The sequence below is a fragment of the Leuciscus leuciscus genome, assembly GCF_965113295.1.
Source record: "Leuciscus leuciscus genome assembly, chromosome: 1".
Taxonomy (NCBI): Eukaryota; Metazoa; Chordata; class Actinopteri; order Cypriniformes; family Leuciscidae; genus Leuciscus; species Leuciscus leuciscus.
Window position 1 is genome coordinate 1,947,991 of NC_138725.1, and position 21,693 is coordinate 1,969,683.

Below are 21,693 nucleotides of genomic sequence, written 5' to 3' on the forward strand. Positions count from 1 at the left end.
TAGGTGTGATGGGATGGGTTAGGCTGTGTGTGTGTGTGTGTGTGTGTGTGTGTGTGTGTGTGTGTGTGTGTGTGTGTGTGTGTGTGTGTGTGTGTGTGTGTGTGTGTGTGTGTGTGTGTGTGTGTGTGTGTGTGTGTGTGTGTGTGTGTGTGTGTGTGTGTGTGATTGGGTGTGTTAGGCTGTGAGTGAGTGTGTGTTTATTGGGTGTTTGCTGCTCTGGTCGTCCCTCAGGATGTGGAGAGATGCTACTAATCTTGCTGCTATATTGGAGCATTTGGCTTCTTCGCCAAGGATGAATCTGAGTTTTTGGGTTGGGTTACAGGTGTTAAATTGGGGAAATATTTTATTAATTTTGGGGTAATATTGGTCTCTTATGTGTTCATATTTTGGGCATTCTGTGAGGAAGTGCAGCTCGGTCTCCGTCACTCCCAGAATGCAGTGCGAGCAGAGCCTGTCCTCCCGGGAGAGCCAGGTCTGTCTGCGCCGGCCCGTCTCGATGGCCAGGCTGTGCTCTCTCTCTCTCTCACACACACACACACACACACACACACACTCGATGGCCAGGCTGTGCTCGCTGAGTCTGTACATCGTCAGTGTTTTCCTGAGCTTCACATCACTCACTGTGCTCAGGTAGTTCGCAACAGTGTACTCTCGATTTAGTGCCGAATAACATTCCAGTTTGTGTTGGTTTTGAGTAGTGTTCGTCCAATGGGTGATGTACTTGTCTTGTTCTGTGTTGATAATTTGTGCAGGCCGAATGTGTGTGAGTGTGTGTGTGTGCTGAGGCGTGCTGATCTCTGCAGGAGAGAGCTCAGTCAGTCTCAGCACCAGCTGACACAGGGGACTCCTCGTTACGCTCAGCTCTGGTGTGTGTGTGTGTGTGTGTGTGTGTGTGTGTGTGGCACAGGGGACTCCTCGTTACGCTCAGCTCTTGGTGTTTGAGGGCTCTGTAATGGTATGTGTTGGGGTCGCTTGTTTTTAGGTGTTTCCAGAATTTGATGGCTCTTTTTTGGATGTTTGAGGAGGAGAGGGTATTGGCCTAATTCTGCCCTGCATCCGTTGTTTGGTGTTTTTCTTTGGACTTTGAGTATTCTTTTACAGAAATCTAAATGTAGAGTTTCAATCGGATGTTTTTCCCAATTTAAAAAATCAAATTTTATAGAAGGACCCCACACTTCACTGCCATATAAAACAATTGGTTCAATTATTGATTTGAAAAGTTTGAGCCAAATTTGGATTGGGATGTCAATTTTGATTGATCGTTTTATGGCATAGAAAGCCCTTTGAGCTTTCTCTTTGAGTTCATTCACAGCCAAAGTAAAGTTTCCAGTTGGAGTTATTTTCAGGCCGAGGTAAGTGTATGCTTTTGTGCTCTCAATGGTTCTGTGTGAGAGTGTGAATGTGTGTGTTGGTCCCTGAGATCTGGAGCGTTTCTGGAACATCATGACTCTAGTCTTCTGGAGGTTGACGGTCAGGGCCCAGGACTGACAGTAATCCTCCAGCAGATCCAGGCTGTCCTGAAGCCCCTCTTTAGTGGGCGACAGGAGAACCAGGTCGTCTGCGTAGAGAAGACACTTGATCTCTGTGTCGTGGAGAGTGAGACCTTGAAAGGGAGCATGTTCTAACGTATTGGCTAGTTGGTTGATGTAGATGTTGAAGAGGGTGGGGCTTAAACTGCATCCCTGTCTCACTCCGCGCCCCTGGGGGAAAAATTCGGTTCTTTGGTTTCCAATTTTAACAGCGCATTGGCTGGCTGTGTACATCGATTTGATCAAATCATAGAATTTCCCCCCTACTCCACTGTCGATAAGCTTTAGATATAATCCTTCGTGCCAGATTGAATCAAATGCTTTCTTGAAATCAATGAAACAAGCAAAAATGTGTTCTTTGTTTTGATGTACATATTTGTCAATTAGTGTTTGTAATGTAAAAATGTGATCGGATGTGCGACATTTTGGAAGAAAGCCAATTTGGCATTTACTCAAGGCATTGTGCTTCATAAGGAAGTGTAAAAGTCTGGAGTTTAAGATGCTGCAGAGAACCTTCCCCAGGGTACTGTTCACACAGATGCTTCAGTAGTTGTTGGGGTCTAATTTGTCTCCGCTCTTGTGGATGGGGCTGATGAGGCCCTTGTTCCAGATCTCAGTGAAGAATCCTACACACAGAACATCATTGAACAGTTTTAGCAAGGCCAGTCTGAAGCTTTGGTCTGTGTGTTTCAGCATCTCGTTCAGGATGCTGTCTACACCACAGGCTTTCTTGGACTCAAGGACTCCTAATTTTTCTTCCAATTCTTTCATTGTTATGGTGAAATCTAAAGGGTTTTGATTTGCTTTAATTGATCTTTCCAAATTGTCTAGTTTATTAATTATTTCATTTTGATTATAATTTTGAATTTCAGTTGGGCTGTATAATTCTTGGAAGTGGTTCTTCCACTTCTCCCCGTCTTGGATTGCCAGAACTTCTTGATTTGGTTTGTATAACATTTTCCATTTATCCCAAAATTTGTGTGAGTTTATAGATTTTTCAATTTCTTCAAACTGGTTTTGCAAAAACTGTGCTTTTTTCCGCCGGAGTGTGGCTTTATATTGTTTTAGTGCCTCACAGTAAAGAAGGCGGAGGTCCGGATTATCTGGTTGTCTGTGTTTTTGATTTGATAAATTTCTGAGGTTTTTTCTCAGAGCCTTACAGTCCAAATCAAACCATTTGTCAGTATCTAAATATTTTTTCTTTGGTTTAACAATTGCCAAATTACTTTTTTGTGCTGTTTTGTAGAATATGTTGTTTAGGTCTTGTACTTCCTGATTGATGCCGAATTGGTTTTTAGGATATTCCTGAATTTGGAATGAATGTATGAGGGATTGTATTTCTGAGGATTCGACAGCAGTGCTGTAATTACTGGCACTGTTTTCAGTCCATTTGAAAGACATTATTTTGTTCATTTGATATGGGGTCCTAACTGGTTTGGGTGATGTTTCAGATTGCTTTATATAGAGGATGATTTGGCTGTGGTCTGAGAAAGGTTTCAGGGGTTTGACTGTGAATGCTCTCAAAGATGAAAGGTCAAGATCTGTGATGGTATAGTCTACAGTGCTATTACCAAGAGCTGAGCTGTAGGTGTATCGGCCGAGCGAGTCTCCTCGCAGTCTTCCGTTGACGATGTACAGAGCCAGTCCTCGGCAGAGCTGCAGCAGCTGCCGTCCGTGAGCGTTCACGGTTTCATCACAGTTTTGTCTGCTGGGGTAAGAAGGGTACAAGTCTTTATTGCCTGTGATGAATCTGCTACCGTGCGATTCAATGAAATCTAATTCTGCTCCTGTTCTGGCGTTTAAGTCACCCATAAGCAGCACATTTCCCTGGGCCTGGAAATGGCTGATTTCTCTTTCTATATTTTGGAAAGTTTCCTCTTGGAAATACGGAGACTCGAGGGGTGGAATGTAAATTGCACAAAGGAAAACAGGCTTAGATGCTGATATCATTCCTTTTTGTATTTTTAGCCACAAGTGATATTGCTCTCTTTTAATTAATTCTATGGACAATTCAGATTTAATCCATATTATCATCCCTCCCGAGTCTCTCCCTTGTGTGACTGATGTGAGTTTGACTGATGGCAATATTATCTCTCTGTATCCTGAGGGACAGCCAGTGAACGCATCTCCTCTACACCAGGTTTCCTGTAAGACGATGACATCTATGTCTTGTAGTTCTTTCATAAAATCAGAATTTCTACTTTTTAGGCCAAAGACTGAGGAGTTTAGACCTTGAATATTCCACGTAGAAAAACTAAGTGATTTCATCGTAAATGTGTTAAATAATGTGTATGGTTTGTTTGCTATCTTGAGAAAAGGTATGGTAGGAACTCAAAACATCAACAATTCCATATTAAATGTAATCTCTCTCTCTCTCTCTCTCTCTTTACCACCTCTTTCCTCATACTCTCTCTACACACTCTCTCTCTCTCTCTCTTTACCTCCTCTTTTCTTTTACTCTCTACCTCTCTTTACCACCTCTTTCCTCATACTCTCTCTACTCTCTCTCTCTCTCTCTCTCTCTCTCTCTCTCTCTCTCTCTCTCTCTCTCTCTCTCTCTCTCTCTTTACCACCTCTTTCCTCATACTCTCTCTACACACTCTCTCTCTCTCTCTCTTTACCTCCTCTTTTCTTTTACTCTCTACCTCTCTTTACCACCTCTTTCCTCATACTCTCTCTACTCTCTCTCTCTCTCTCTCTCTCTCTCTCTCTACCTCTCTTTACCACCTCTTTCCTCATACTCTCTCTACTCTCTCTCTCTCTCTCTCTCTCTCTCTTTACCACCTCTTTCCTCATACTCTCTCTACACACTCTCTCTCTCTCTCTCTCTCTCTCTCTCTCTCTCTTTACCTCCTCTTTTCTTTTACTCTCTACCTCTCTTTACCACCTCTTTCCTCATACTCTCTCTACACACTCTCTCTCTCTCTCTCTCTCTCTCTCTCTCTCTCTTTACCTCCTCTTTTCTTTTACTCTCTACCTCTCTTTACCACCTCTTTCCTCATACTCTCTCTACTCTCTCTCTCTCTCTCTCTCTCTCTCTTTACCACCTCTTTCCTCATACTCTCTCTCTCTCTTTTGTCATTAAACCTTTTCAATTACAAATAATGTGCTAACTAGTTTTGATTTGGTATTGACTTTGAAGTGCTTCATATTGCAATACAATATTATAACTCTCTACAGCAACGCTCTCCCACATATTAAGCTATTGTAACTGCGCTTATTTGCGTCGTTGGTATAAGTGGCAGTGGGTGGAATAGACAAGAAATGTGCAGCTTTCTACCATCTTGCTGACAACGTTTCTTTAGTCATTCGGCAGTTTTGCAGACTGAACCCCAGCAGGAAATCCACCCTTACAGGCTATTCTTAGCATTACTGGTAGTTTCACTTCTTTATTTTAGCAGTTTCCAGCATGCCATTAAACTCTAGAAGTAAAATCTTGAAATTATTAGTGATAAAATTGGTTTGTAACTGAAAAGGTTTCCACTATCCATGACTCCTGAATTATAAAACAGATTTTAAAAGTATTGTAAAGTATTTATTAGCATCAGCTTGGTAAAAGAGAATGACTTTCAACACTGTAGGCAAATCCATATAAATGAAAATAAATCTTGGCTGTTATTTGCACACAAAAAAATTCTAAACTTTATGGTGTCACTATTTAATATTACATAATGCCACATATACACATCATCATCATCACATAATACTGGAGCTTCACATCACAGAAATGATGAATATGTGCATGAGTCTGTCATCTATTATCTTCTTACTTCACTCTCAAGCTGTCAGGAGGAGAATGACTATCGCCATTGACCAAAAATAAATCTAATTGATGCTTTATTCATTCATAGATATTCATGTTAAGTGAGACTCTAGCACACTTGCATTATACCAGGGGTCACCAAACTTTTTTCTCTGGGGGCCACATTATCATTCCTGACTGTGATGGGGGGCCGGGTCCAGGTCAGCTATATAACATAGAATTGTATGACCCAGACCAAAATGACCACCAGCAGGCCTCATTGTGTAGTAGAGATTACTAGCCTGGCACAGCCATCCCCACTTCTATATCCCCACTAATATATCCCCACTACTATATCAACACTTGATTCCTGGCACATATTTGTTTATCTTTACTAGTGGTTTGCAAAAGTTGTAATCGAGTCTTCACACTTTGTTTTAATTAAAGTTATTCTTCACAAATAATCGTTGGTCCACTATTCTTTGAAAACTCTGCACTCTCTTTTAGGCGTGGAACGGTACAGAAGTCACGGTTCGGTTCATACCTTGGTTAAGACATCACGGTTCGGTATGAGTTCGGTACAATGGAGGGAAAAGCAAAACAAAAATGCAGAAGGTTTGTGCATGTCTCAGGCTGGACCACCAAAAGAAAAATAAATGTATTAAACCTTGTATTTAAAAAAAAAAAAAAGTTTTATTAATAAAGTAAAGGCATAGAACCAGTTTATTTGTAGTGCACTGACAATATTTTTATATAAATAGTTAATTTTTTAAAAATAAATATTTTTGGTAATTGTACCTGAATGAATTGAAAATTAATCTGCTACGTTTCATGTTTTTATGTTTCCACTGTTCGATCGCGGCCGCGCCTCATACACACACACACACACACACCGATCGCGGCCGCGCCTCACACACACACACACACACACACACACACACACACACACACACCGATCGCGGCCGCGCCTCACACACACACACACACACACACCGATCGCGGCCGCGCCTCATACACACACACACACACACACACACACACACACACCGACCGCGGCCGCGCCTCACACACACACACACACACACACACACACACACACACACACACCGATCGCGGCCGCGCCTCACACACACACACACACACACACACACACACACACACACACACACACACACCGATCGCGGCCGCGCCTCACACACACACACACACACACACACACACACACACCGATCGCGGCCGCGCCTCACACACACACACACACACACACACACACACACACACACACAATATAAGTAAACACTTTACGAGTTTTCGATCGCACCCACACCTCTCTCTCAACATATTCCAGCATAGCAATCTTTACATCGCAGCCTGCTTCAGAGCTAAGGCGGAGCTACAGATTAGGTGTCCCTAAAGAATCCGCGTATCTAACAGTAGTTCCGCATTACATTAATTAAATTGCACGCGAGTTTTATTTATTTTTATACCGTGTATTCTCCGTGTAAATGTATGCACCAAACCGTGACGCCCATACCGGGCCGGTTCAAGTAGTAGGGGGCAGAGGGGCTGGGGGGCAAGTCAAAGGGGGGTGGCGGGCCTGAGTCGGCCCGCGGGCCTTAGTTTGGTGACCCCTGATTTATACGTTTGCAGAAACATTGACACATGGTTCATGATCACATGATCACTGTCACACATCATCAGTCTCTCGCTTCAGCCGTTTGATCCCGCCACAATAAAATCAGCCGGATAATTCAATCAATTCAGGATTGAAACCTCAAAGGATTCATTTATTACATTACATCTACATACATTACAGACGCTTTTATCCAACGCAACTTACAAATGAGAACAACAGAAGCAGTTAAACTAACAATAGGACAACAATACGCAAGTACGATGAGCCTTTCCAGTTTAATCTAACGCAGTACCAGTTTTTTTTTTAAATATTTAAATATTGATTCACCAATATTTGTGCATTTGAATGTTTTCATACATGAAACGTTGTATGTTTTAGATGCCGTCAATACATAGATATTCCTCAGTAGGAGCTGCTGCTGTAGTTCGGCTTGATGTCTTCTCAGAGTTTGAGCTTCTGACTGGAATCAGTGTTGGTGAAGCGACTGGATCTGCAGAAGATGAATGTTCAGACACATCATCTGTACGACATTAACATCATATTTTACAGTGTTGTTTCTCACCTGAATACTTGACAGTGTATCTGACTGAGGTCAAGAGTTGATCTCTGTGAGTAAGCTGACATCTCCACTCTCTGTTGACATCTTCATTCAGGAGTGTTGTAGTCAGAGTGAGGATACAGCGATCTTGATATGATGAGAATAATATCTGATATCTGGAGTCTGTCTTCAGATCAACACCAGCCTGATTCACCCACAACAGATCAACTCCCCTAGAACGGACCCAATTATCACAGGAGAGTCCAGCATATGAATACAACTGACAGGAGAGAGTCACAGAGCGGCCTGGACTGATCTCAGTCTGTGAGGATGATGATGAAGATGAAGATGAAGATGAAGACACTGAAACTGAACACAAGACACAAATTCACAGACTCTTCAATCATCATCTGAGTTTAAAGGGAGAATCTGCCCTTTTTAAATTGACCACATAATCATAAACTTACCATGAAGAACATACAGATGAACACGTGCATCAGGTCCTTGTTCTCCATTCACATATTGTTTGCATCTGTATAATCCATAATCTTCTCCTGTGACGTTCTTGATGTTCAGAGAGCAGTCAGACTCCAGACTCAGTCTCTCATGTCTCTCTGAGTCTTTATTCTTTATCCCTCCAGTAATCAGTTCAACATCTGAATCACTGAATCTGTTAGAGTAGATCCATGTAGTTGATTTGCAGTCAGAAAGAGCTTTATTACAGGACAGCGAGACATTTTCACCAGAACTGATGTACACATCATCATCTCCACTGGTTCCTGAAACACAGTATATCTCAGTGATCATTATGATATATATTAATAAATGAAACATAAAACACACCAGCATAAAAAGCAGAAGTTTTAAATCATAGTATTTTTCCTGACTTAAAGCAAACAACACACTCTCCAGAATAAACTATTAGTCTTTATCAGAGAGCTGTTCAAATCACTGACACACTCTTAATATGAAGATAATTCTTCATCATCAGATGTTTGAGTGACACTATGTCCAGTATCAGGAATAATACAGTATGATCTGTGTGTATCAATACACAACTCTGAGATCACAACGTGAATGTGTGCAAGAATAAACTGAGCATGTTCAAATGAACTCTTTCCAGACTAATTCCACTAAATGTCTTTAGAGAAAATACAGATTTCTTTACCTGTGAGAAGTGAAGAGAGAATGATCAGTCCCAGCAGACACAGATCACACTTATCAGCCATTTTCTGTTTCTGTCAGTCTTCCTCTTCATTATATATAGTTACAGCTCCTCCTTTAAACATCATCAGCCCCTCTGTGGTTATTCACTTCCTCTCATCTGACCAACCGAGTGTTTAAATGCGTTGCTATATAGCAGGGAACGGCAACTGGCGGCCCGCGGGCCAGTTGCAATATTTTCTGGCCCGCCGGATTATTTTGGTAGTCCTAAATGCTGCACAAAACTCTTCCACTACTTGAGAAAAGCCGTAGTCGCGCGGCGATTTCACCGCCGCATACTGTGTGAAACACCCATAGGGAATCATGCGGCGCGGGATTACATTTTAAAGTATAACTGTGCGTTCACACCGGACGCGAATAGCGCGTCAAACTCGCGCCTGCCGCGTCTAGTTATACGCTTGACCACTTTGTGTCCATTCGCGCGTCAAAAGACGGTAGCGGTCAGAACTCTGGTGTACTTTGGACGGAGCGGGCGGTCTGACTGACAATAGCCCACTCGCACTCCCGACATCTTTTGACAGCGTATCCGCACTTCATTCTGACCACCTGTACACCTATCTCTGAGGAGCTGTTTGGTACTGAAACCATTGTCGGTCAACAACATTCTTTTTTTGCAAGGATGTTTGAAATAGTTCGGCAGAAAATAGCCTACTTCATTTCGTCAGTAGGGCAATATGATTTTCGTTTATGTTGCTTAGAAATTTGAGTGATAGGCTTTGTCCTATTTAATTTATGTTATTTATATATATTTTTTTTTTTTTTTCTGTGGCATTTTTTTTCTCTGCTGACAGTACAATGTTAAAATAGCCTACTATTTATATTGACACGAACACAATTTTTGTATAGCATTTATAATTATTATAGGCTACTTAATCTCCTTCTTTCCGTTAGAGACATTTGAATGTGAGATTATGGAAACGAGATCTAAATTTTGTGGACCCGTCAGGTCGGGGGATAAAGCGGGTGAACACAGAGTGTATTTTAAGCGGTTGCTGAATAGAACCTTGTGGGAGCGGGACGAAAAAAAAAAAACAGTCCCTCCTTAAACCTTAGGTGTGTATGTGTGTGTCCCGAATAAATAATAATAATAAAAAAGGAATAAAGTTCAAAAGTCGGACTGTACGGAATGAGGCATGATTGCTATTCACACCTTTATTAAAATGGCTGTAATCTGTTACCACAATAGTACTTGATCTGTTTAAAATGATTTCCTTGATATATGCATAAGGTGTTAAATTAAAAATTAAAAATTTAAATTTGTCTAATCCAGTAATTCATTTTTTCTATTTTTGATCTGAGCACAATCAGAAAATCATAAAACCCGTCCTTATTCGTTTTTTTTTTTTCATTTCAGTTCAGGAAATAAATTATGGAAAAACAAGTCGTTTTTCATCTTTTTATTTAAAAAAAAAAAAAAGATTGAATGAATGATCCACGGACGGTGACGGACACATCATATTCCACAATTATAGGCCTATATAAGAGTATTTAATTTGTATCCATAGGCCTACTCCATGTAGCTGGCCCGCCATCTACTGGCTAAAAAAAATATTGGCCCGCGGCCAAATTTACTTGCCGACCCCTGCTATATAGTGACACTATACCAGTGTAACTTGGTCCTCTCTGTAGATTGGGCTCATATGTGACCCCGCCTGTTAAACCCCGGCTAAAGTCGCAGAATCGAATTATGAGTTAAATAGTCATAGCCATAAAAATGACAAAAATTGGCCATGTGTGTTTATTGCTGTAAAGTAAATGATAGATTATACCAATGGTTTTTAGATGCAATACTTACATTTTCCTTTATAACATGATAAATACTGAAATTAAGGATTTTATTGACACTACGTTATACTTTTGCGGAAAACCCCCCCCCCGGCCGTGGGCTTCCTCAACATTGATTTCAATCGTCTCTGGGTTTATTTCGCGCAACAACACTGCTGATTCTTATATCATTCGGTTCAGGAACTTCTTTTCTATGTCTTTTCTATTAGAAAGAGTAAAACCAGACTTTAATATTAATCCGCGAGCGGTAATCAGGTCATCACAATGAAAAAAAGCGTTTAGATGTCTGTGGTGATTTTTTCTTGTCATAGCCAATATTTTAAGAATTGCTTATTTGTTTTGTAGCTCAGTATTCTGCCAGTAATATTAAACTTATTTTAAGGATATTTTTGGCCTGCTACGTGTTATTTGCTGGATGGCAATGCGTTGTTTTGACATCTGACACGGCGACACCGAAGTATGAGCAGGAACGGAAAATAGTTGCTTGCTTAAACAGCTTGCTTGATATTAATCTCGGTGGAATTGCCCCAAATTATGATTTAACCGGTTTTGAGTAAATGATGACAGAATTGTAGTTTTTGGGTAAACTATCCCTTGAAATTGTATTTATTTATTTAATTTTTTCTCCAGATTTACTCAATGTTACACCGTAGGCCAGTAAGTAATCTCAGCTTTAATGTGTTATATGGCACATTTTCAGGATAACTATGGATCAAATGTGTTGCAGTTTTAACAAATAACCTATTTTTAAATTGGAATTTCTCAAAAATATGATTTTCTGAGCCCGAATGTGAGCAAATCTTTGAGATGGCCTTACTCAGTCAATATTAAAGATATCAAGGTTATATTTTCACAGAATGTTCTTTACATTGTGTAGGATGATTTTATGTAGAAAACATTGAAGCACAAAAAAATGACTTTAGCTGGGTTTTCACAGGCAGGGTCACATATAGACTCTGAACTGTGTACTTTAACACTGAGGATTTTGCTCTGTGGTCTTGAATGGTCTTGACTCTGAGTGACACTCAACTTTCCTCTACAAACCCCCATGTAATGTGTTGAGTGTTGGATGTAAACCCGGGGTAGGAACTGGTTCATGTAATCTGGATTAAATAATCAGATTCCAAATATATAGGACTTGTAATTACATTACATTACATTTTAATATACTTGTAGTCAGACTACAATTACTTTGTGTCCCAGACATCAAGACGAACTGATTCATTGTGCACAGCAGTTAATAAAGATTATCAGACAAGTTGAAAGATCAAATAAGAAAATAATAGACATTGCATACAGTTTTATGGTTGAAAATGAAATAAAATGTTCAAATGAAGATGTGTTGAATTTGCAGGGCGAGCTCAACCTAAAGGGTCATAGGAAGAGAGTGTGTGTGTGTAGCTATAGTTACATGACATGTTTCAGGGTGTTAAAACCACATGTGTTTCTGAAGAGAACTTGGAGCATCTCTTGCTTCACAGATAGAAAAGGTGTGAAGCCGAAGAGAGATCAAAGGGAACAGGGGAACTTTCCATATAGAGCTTTTGGTGTGTGTGCTGCATAAGACAAGGGTGATACGATCTGTAGATAATCTGAATATGTGCTTTCACAAGCTTATATTAATGAAAGTCCCAAGCATTACCTAATAAGGGAATTAACTGTACTAAGGCCTTCTTGTAAGAATAAAGTACTTCAAAGACAAGTGGGTTTGCTTTTCACTGCAGTCTCACCACTAAACAGATCATTTCCACAACAAGCGGGACAACTCCTCTAAGTTTTATAATGGGAGTGAATGGCTGAAAAAAATGTAAAACCCCAAAAAGTGCATCCATTCATGATAAAAAAAAAAAAAACTCCACACGGCTCCCGTGGGTTAATAAAGGCCTTCGGAAGCGAAGCCATGGGTTTTTGAAAAATACCCATATTTATAACTTTATAATCTAAAATAACTAGCTTCCGCCAGAGGCATCCTACCCAAATTGACTTGCGCCACAAGAGTAACCTGTGACACATGTATGACGTAGGATGTACTGTAGGAGTATCAATAGGGCTGAAGCTGCTCTTCTATAATATATTATATATACATTGTGTGTCGGGTCAGGGGTTAGTCTTCCACCGTAAATCGATGCGTATGGACGTCTGGCTGAAGCTAGTGATTATAGTTTATACAGTTTTAAATATGGGTATTTTCCTTACACAAACACATGGCTTCACTTCAGAAGGCCTTTATTAACCCCCTGGAGTAAAAGTGGAGCACATTTATCATGGATGGATGCACTTTTTTGGGCTTCAAATTTTCTCCAGCCATTCACTGCCATTATAAAGCTGGGAAGAGGACATTTTTTAATATAACTCTGATTGTGTTCGTCTGAAAGAAGAATGTCATATACACCTAGGATGACTTGAGGGTGAATAAATCTGGGGCTAATTTTTCTTTTTGGGTGAACTATCCCTTTAAAGACATACATCATTCTTATGAAAATACCTGAGATAGCTTGATGAACACAGATATATTATCGCTATCATGTGTTTGTCTTCAGTTTCATCTCTATTTGCATGTTATTATATCCATATTGGCATTTCCTGAAACGTCATAAGGGAATCTCTTCTATGAATCTCACTTGCGGACTTTCTGCGCGAGGTATGAATCAGTGTGTACTGGGCTTCCAGTATGAATGAAACAGTATTCGCTATTTCGCTAATCGCTATCATCTCCCCATTTTGGGTAAAAATAGAAAAATAATACTAAAGTACTTTGTAACGTAGTTACTTTAAAAACTTTAATACTTTAAGCAAACTACTTATTTACTCTTACTTAAGTCAAATTATTTTTCAGTACTTCTACTTGTACTCAAGTAAATTATTACTTAAGTAGCAATACTTTTACTTAAGTACAATTTGTTAGTACTCTTTCCACTACTGCGTGTGAACACGTTTCAAAATCGAATGCCATGTTTCTGTCTCTATCTCTATATTAACCCTCTGAGGTCTGAGCTGTTTTCTGGGCCTGGAGGTGTTCTGACATGCTCTGACATTTGTGCTTATTTCTGTTACTTGTAACATTTTCATGGCTAAAGTCTAATTACACTGTATTCAGCACAAACTCTGCTACAATAATATATCAGCAGCATGTATGTAAAAGTTTGTAGTTTTGAGATAATGACATTTATGCGTGGTTTGTGAAAATACAAAAATAAATTCTCCCTGAAATAAGGTCATGAAACCCATACTGATTATTTCTTCACAAGACTTTTGAAAATTGTATGACGTAGCCTAGAATATTTGCTCTAAAACTATCTGAAAATCACCCTGACCGCTCATTCAAAGAAGACAATATATTGATTTAAAAATTTTACGACGTGTTTTGTGTGATAAAGCTTTATGCGGGAGGGGCGGATCATCTCATTAATATGTAAGGCTTTTCACACCTGAGAAAGACAAAGACACTCCCTAATGGCCCTATTAGGAGCTTATCAGGGCCCATCATTCTGACCAACCTTGCACAAAGAATGAGGAGATTTAAAAAAGAATGGCTTTTAGATTGTTTGGATTTATTTACAACACAACATGATCCAAAGAAAGAGACCTTTGTGCCATTCCTAAAAACATTGTACATACCTTTCATTTCCAAGGTGTTTGATTTTCACTTTACCGTGTTCATGTACAGAGACATGTACTGTGAATGTTGAAGTCAGCAGGACTCAGTGGCATCTGGGCCCTGAAAAAAAAAGGGGCTCGTTCTTCGTACGTTGCTTAAAACATACGAGATAAATTGAGACATCCAAGATGATATCATCGTGCTAATCATGATCTGGCTAATTAGGTTCTTCGAACACACTTGCCGGTTATGATTAGTATAGCTGGATTGAGTTAGTGAGATAACTGCGCGTTCATGCGCTGGTTTAAAAGGGGATATGTATCGATAGTAGAAACATTGATCAGCAACGCTGCTATTGGCTGCTCAGCGTGGCCAAAGAGCGCGCTCAGTTTTTCTCCTCAGCAGAGCAAGAATTAATAGTCCAAGTTTATTCGGAATTTTAATGTTTAATCAAAACGCCAGGGAACACCTCAAAGTCTGCAAAAGCCAGGAGAGAGGGCTGGCAAAAAGTAGCAGACAATTTAAATCCGTTAGAAGTGGCCATGTTAGATGTTTTTATCACTTATTAGCCTATATTTTTGTATTTTAATAATTGCATAATTACTTTGTTCATTGTAATGTCAGAGTCACGACACTAGAACATGGGAACAAATAAAAGTGAAGTACAAAAATATTCTACATAATGGTCATTTTTAGATATATTATAGTCTCTTGTATAAAAGGCACTGTTAAATAAATGGTTGTCTGTTTATAAAAGCAATCAAGAAAAAGGCTGAGAAAAAAATTTGAAAAGATCTTACTCTCCTACACTGTAAAATAATTTTTTCTGCATTAAATTAAGGCTGTATAGTCATTTCAACTGTTAAATCTTGAGTAATGATGAATTGCTTTGACTTGTGAAAGTGAAAACTGATAAACTTATGTTAATGTAAAAATATTTTGCCATGAGTTATTGATCACATTTTTCATCGAGTGTAGTTCATTGTAATGACATTGTGTTTTCCTCTTTTGTGCACTTTTACATAATACACCAACACTTGTATCTGTACCCAAGAAAGTGGTGGCTGAAATATGTGCAGTAAGTGGACATTTCCTAACTTTCCAAAGGAAAGAAAGTACAAAACTTTGTAATGTCCATTTGTTTCCATTGCACTGGACAGTGAATAAACCCTCTCAGATAACTGTCATATGGAGGAACTAGCCCTGCAAGTGCATAAATAACTTTACTTCATTTATACTTGTATGCTTTATGGCTGCAATATAAGTGTCAGGATTCCACATCTACAGAAAGGTCTACAGAAGAGTCTGCACAGACAGAGGAGACATAGGCCTACAGGTGGGCAGTGTATAGACAACTTTTCCTTTTTATTTGTTGCATGAGGCATGTGTCTAATATCTCTTGTTGCAGGCACTTGAACACTGGCTTTTCTTTACAAAGAACAATTGAAATAAAACTCAAGGAACTAAGCATATTTGTCTTTTATTAAACATTTAATGAAAAGTGTTTTTCTTTTTTTTTGTTGGCAATGTTGTATATGCAACAGTGTCACAGGCCCTGTCAGGTGTGCAACCCTCAGACTTATCAGACACTGAAATCTTCCCTTTAGCCAAAGTTCATTTCATTGTGTGCCCTTGTCCTGGCTAGAGCTGCATTGTAACTGGTTTGGGTCAGGGAATGGGGTCATAAACACCTGTCTGCTGGCAGGAACATGTCATAATCACCTATGAAATAATGCAGTTCTGTTAGGATCAGCATAAGTGTATGTAATACAGTGAGCTTGATATTTAATTGTGGAACTTTCCTTACCACTTTCAAATAATGTGCATAAATGTGAATCTCTGAAAATTCTTCAGTCATGCACAGATCCTGGCCATTTTGCTTTCACATTTGTGATATGGAAGATTTTAGTCAAATGCCTTTTTTTATTTGATATAATCTGGAATATTAAGAATCACAATAGTAACTGGGCTGCACATTTACATTGTGAACCCCCTTTCTGTTCACATAATCCCCTTCATTGAGGCCTTGATGGCAGTCTATAGTACCAATCACGTTAAAGGGATACTCCACTTTAAAATGAATATTCTGTCATCATGTCACGGGGTGACAAATAAGCCCGGGACTATCCCTGCTAGAGAAATGTCCCCGCTGAGATTTGGGAAGCGAAACACCGTCCCAAAGCCTGGGTGATTGCCTGTCGCTATGGTAACCTTGTGGCGGATTGACGGCAGGTGTGGGTAATTTGCGCTGAGCGTTTGAATGGGGCCACACTAGCTCATGAGAGTATAAAAAGTCAGAGGAAGAGAAAGTGAGTGTGGTTCTTCCCCGCGGGGGTTGTGAGAGAGAGGCGCGCAGCACGTGAGCGGCCGTGGCCGCAGGCCGCGGGAGAGAGAGGACGAGAGAGACAGAGGACGAGAGAGACAGACGAGAGAGACAGATGAGAGAGCCAGAGAAAACTTCGGCTGGATTGCGGGTGTAAGCCTTGGTTGCACTGTGAGTCTGTTGAATTGCAGTTTTATTGTGGAAATGAGCACGAGTGAAACCTTACAGTGTGTGGTGGAAATGTGAGTGTGGGAATTATTTCTGCTGTTCACTCGCAGTCACAGCTATCCATTCCTCTCTCTGCCTGAGTCCAGTGAAGAACCTGCTAACGCTGTGAGTTACATGTATCCGTTCTCTGCCTGAGTCCAGTGAAGAACCTGCTAACGCTGTGAGTTACATGTATCCATTCTCTGCCTGAGTCCAGTGAAGACCCTGCTAACGCTGTGAGTTACATGTATCCATTCCTCTCTCTGCCTGAGTCCAGTGAAGACCCTGCTAACGCTGTGAGTTACATGTATCCATTCTCTGCCTGAGTCCAGTGAAGAACCTGCTAACGCTGTGAGTTACACGTATCCATTCCTCTCTCTGCCTGAGTCCAGTGAAGACCCTGCTAACGCTGTGAGTTACATGTATCCATTCTCTGCCTGAGTCCAGTGAAGACCCTGCTAACGCTGTGAGTTACATGTATCCATTCCTCTCTCTGCCTGAGTCCAGTGAAGAACCTGCTAACGCTGTGAGTTACATGTATCCGTTCTCTGCCTGAGTCCAGTGAAGAACCTGCTAACGCTGTGAGTTACATGTATCCATTCTCCGCCTGAGTCCAGTGAAGAACCTGCTAACGCTGTGAGTTACATGTATCCGTTCTCTGCCTGAGTCCAGTGAAGAACCTGCTAACGCTGTGAGTTACATGTATCCATTCTCTGCCTGAGTCCAGTGAAGAACCTGCTAACGCTGTGAGTTACATGTATCCATTCTCTGCCTGAGTCCAGTGAAGAACCTGCTAACGCTGTGAGTTACATGTATCCATTCTCTGCCTGAGTCCAGTGAAGAACCTGCTAACGCTGTGAGTTACATGTATCCATTCCTCTCTCTGCCTGAGTCCAGTGAAGACCCTGCTAACGCTGTGAGTTACATGTATCCATTCTCTGCCTGAGTCCAGTGAAGAACCTGCTAACGCTGTGAGTTACACGTATCCATTCCTCTCTCTGCCTGAGTCCAGTGAAGAACCTGCTAACGCTGTGAGTTACATGTATCCGTTCTCTGCCTGAGTCCAGTGAAGAACCTGCTAACGCTGTGAGTTACATGTATCCATTCTCCGCCTGAGTCCAGTGAAGAACCTGCTAACGCTGTGAGTTACATGTATCCGTTCTCTGCCTGAGTCCAGTGAAGAACCTGCTAACGCTGTGAGTTACACGTATCCATTCCTCTCTCTGCCTGAGTCCAGTGAAGAACCTGCTAACGCTGTGAGTTACATGTATCCGTTCTCTGCCTGAGTCCAGTGAAGAACCTGCTAACGCTGTGAGTTACATGTATCCATTCTCCGCCTGAGTCCAGTGAAGAACCTGCTAACGCTGTGAGTTACATGTATCCGTTCTCTGCCTGAGTCCAGTGAAGAACCTGCTAACGCTGTGAGTTACATGTATCCATTCTCTGCCTGAGTCCAGTGAAGAACCTGCTAACGCTGTGAGTTACACGTATTCATTCCTCTCTCTGCCTGAGTCCAGTGAAGACCCTGCTAACGCTGTGAGTTACATGTATCCATTCCTCTCTCTGCCTGAGTCCAGTGAAGACCCTGCTAACGCTGTGAGTTACATGTATCCATTCTCTGCCTGAGTCCAGTGAAGAACCTGCTAACGCTGTGAGTTACACGTATCCATTCCTCTCTCTGCCTGAGTCCAGTGAAGACTCCGCTAACGCTTGAAGAGCCGGCTAATGCTGGAGGAGCCTGCTGATGTGAGGCTAGTGAAGAGCCGGCTAATGCCGGAAGGGCCTGCTAATGCTGGAAGAACCTGCTGATGCTGGAAGAGCCCGTTAATGCTGGAAGAGCCCGAGGCTAGTGAAGAGCCGGCTAATGCCGGAAGGGCCTGCTAATGCTGGAAGAGCCCGCTGATGCTGGCTGGAAGAGCCTGAGGCTAGTGAATAGCCGGCTAACGCTGGAAGGGCCTGCTGATACTGGAAGAGCCTGCTGATGCTAGAGCCGGCTAATGCCGGAAGGGCCTGCTAATGCTGGAAGAGCCTGCTGATGCTGGAAGAGCCCGTTGATACTGGAAGAGCCGGCTAATGCCGGAAGAGCCTGCTGATGCTGGAAGAGCCTGTTAATGCTGGAAGAGCCTGAGGCTAGTGAAGAGCCGGCTGATGCTGGAAGAGCCTGCTGATGCTGGAAGAACTTGCTCCCGAAGAAAAGAGGATGCTGAAGGGATTTTATATTGTTTTTATTATTTAATAAAGAATATTTATTTTTAATTCTGTGTCTGCCTCCTTTGTGTCCACGGTCAGCTCCTCAGGGGCGGCACGCGGGCGGAGGGGTGGGCGGCCCGCTGGCGCTCCACCCCGACCTGTGACAATCATATACTCACCCTCATGTTGTTTCAAACCTGTATGAATTTCTTTCTTCTGATGAACAAAAAGGAAGATATTTAGAAGAATGTCAGTAACCAGACAGTTTTTGGGTCCCATTGACTTCCATAGTAGGAAAAAATATATACTATGAGCAGAAGAAAGAAATTCATACAGCTTTGAAACAACATGAGGGTGAGTATATGATGACAGAATTTTCATTTTAAAAGTGAACTTCTCCTTTAAAATAGTTACAAAATAGATGTATGAGATGATGATAACTTAGACCACTAATTGTACCCAGCATATATGAAATATGTTACCAGAGAGAAAGAGAGAGAGTGTGTGTGGAGAGTAAGAGGAAAGAGGTGGTAAAGAGAGAGAGAGAGAGAGAGAGAGAGAGAGAGAGAGAGTGTGTGTGTGTGGAGAGTAAGAGGAAAGAGGTGGTAAAGAGATAGAGAGAGAGAGAGAGAGTGTGTGTGTGGAGAGTAAGAGGAAAGAGGTGGTAAAGAGATAGAGAGAGAGAGAGTGGGTAGAGAGAGAGAGAATGGGTAGACGGTAAGAGGAGGTAAAGAGAGAGAGAGAGAGAGAGAGAGAGAGAGAGAATGGGTAGACGGTAAGAGGAGGTAAAGAGAGAGAGAGAGAGAGAGAGTAAGAGGAGGTAAAGAGAGAGAGAGAGAGAGAGAGAGAGTAAGAGGAGGTAAAGAGAGAGAGAGGGGTGGAAAACAGTAAAGCAAATGTCTTTGTTCGTTTCAGATATCTTGGATTATTTTCAGTCCTACACTGAATATCCGATTCAATCTCTCCGCAGAAGTAGCAGTGCTTCTCCTTCTGAGAATATAGTTCCCAGTGTGTGTACGGTTAGAAGAGGCTGTGTCTCATGTGACCTTGTTATTTGAACACGCTGTGACTATACACATCACAACATGGAAATAGGAAAATGTTGGCGTTATTTTGTCACTTATTGGGAGCAGTCGGGACATTATTATTATTTTTACAGATCGGGCTCGGGTCGGACTCGGGCTCATTTAGCTTCTCTCCTTTCATCATGCTCATAATATACGTGCAGAGCGCAGGCTACTGTATGAAATATTGTTATATTGATAATATTATAAATATGCAACGCAATATGCGATTACGTGAGTGCAATGCATCAGGTGACAGTGGACCATGCAGAGCATCAGGGAGAAGTTGGAGCGTGGGGAGTTACTAAAAGTTCCCAATGCTTCAGGAAAAGCTGCATTTTGAAAGAGTTTTGATTTGATTACCACAACAAACAATGAGCCTGAAGCCTTCAACAGTGGATGCTGTTCTTCTTCTTCACAACACTCGCGAATAACCAGCGAATGGTGACCAACGTAGCGACTCAGTTCAACAGAGTGTTTTATTTATTATATTTTTATTATTATTTTATTATTATTTAACGTTAGCCAGTTGGCGAAGACTTTTTCATCAAAAAAAGGAAGGCCGTAAATCTTTATTCACTGCTGGATCACATTTGGCTGTATAATATTCTCTACTGCATGCTTATGCTTCTCTGTAATGGACAGTTTGTATTCATATCTGTGGGCATAATTGTCGGTGGTGGTAGTTATGTTTGAGGCCTATAATAAAATTGTACCTCTTAGTAGCGTGTGTGTGTGTGTGTAGCAGAGAGAGTGCGCATCAGAGAGAGCTTACAGTGATACTGATGTTGTTCTCGGGTCGGGCTGATAAATTGCCAAGAAAATTGTCAATTCTTAAAGATTTATTAAAATCCTAAAGCAATCCAACAGTGCCAGATGTTACATAATGGTCAGCATGTACAACACACTTCAACTCTTACTCTACACCTTTTATAGGTGACAACATGTGGACTACAGCGCCATCTCCTGACTAATACACAAACACTACATTCCCCCATTACTTAAAGGATTAGTTCAATTCAGAATTAAAATTTCCTGATAATTTACTCACCCCAATGCCATCCAAGATGTTCATGTCTTTCTTTCTTTAGTGGAAAAGAAATTACGTTTTTTGAGGAAAACATTTCAGGATTTTTCTCCACACAATGGACTTCAACGGTCACCGAATTGTTGAAGTCCAAATCAATGCAGTTTCAAAGGGCTCTGCACGATCGCAGCTGAGGAATAGGGTCTTATCTAGCGAAACCATCACTCATTTTCTAAAAAAATACAAATGTATCACTGACTTATTTAATAATTGTATTTTCTTACTTTTTAATGATCAATTTATCATTTCTAAATGAAGTATTGCATTATTTACTAACCGGTTATTTAGGAGTTGTTGTCAGTGGTTCATAAGATCACTTAGAAAGTGTAAGTAAACGATAAATAAACTATTTAAATTTACATTCATACATCTTAAATATTTCTATGTTCTGTATCGCTGTGTTGTGTTTGTTTCCTTTTTCTGTTTAGAAGATAACTGTAAAATCTCCTTTGTAAAAGCTTTACAAGGCAGAACTAGTCCTCACTTTAGATGAGCTCACAAAAAAAGTGAACTGACCACAACTAAATGCTTTATAACTACCTGAATTAACCATTAATTATTGACACACTAAGTAACTATTACTATATGTCTGAATAATAAGATATATGAATGTACATTTAAAGTTGATTTATGTAACCCAGGTCATTAACTCGGGTCACTAATATTAATAATTAGTATTATTTTATTTATATCGCTATAAAACTAATAGTAAGAAAAGAACAAAGTAATTTTTTTTTTTTTTTTATTATAAAAAGAAAAGGTTCCTGAGC

The 21,693-nt window shown here is 40.7% G+C and overlaps 2 protein-coding genes across 2 annotated transcripts in view; one reads left to right on the plus strand and one right to left on the minus strand.

Annotated features, from left to right (window-relative positions):
- Positions 1-21,693, plus strand: part of LOC309480153 (uncharacterized protein) — a gene marked incomplete at its 5' end in the record, with an annotated part of 175,726 nt that overhangs the window by 14,711 nt on the left and 139,322 nt on the right. The window lies entirely within an intron of this gene.
- On the minus strand, positions 7,252-8,718 carry LOC309480309 (uncharacterized protein). The gene is made up of 4 exons (XM_082144722.1): positions 8,614-8,718; positions 7,913-8,224; positions 7,470-7,814; positions 7,252-7,427 (listed from the first exon to the last, which is right to left on the minus strand). The coding sequence occupies exons 1-4, from the start codon at positions 8,672-8,674 to the stop codon at positions 7,282-7,284; spliced, it is 864 nt and encodes a 287-aa protein (XP_082000848.1). The 5' UTR covers positions 8,675-8,718; the 3' UTR covers positions 7,252-7,281.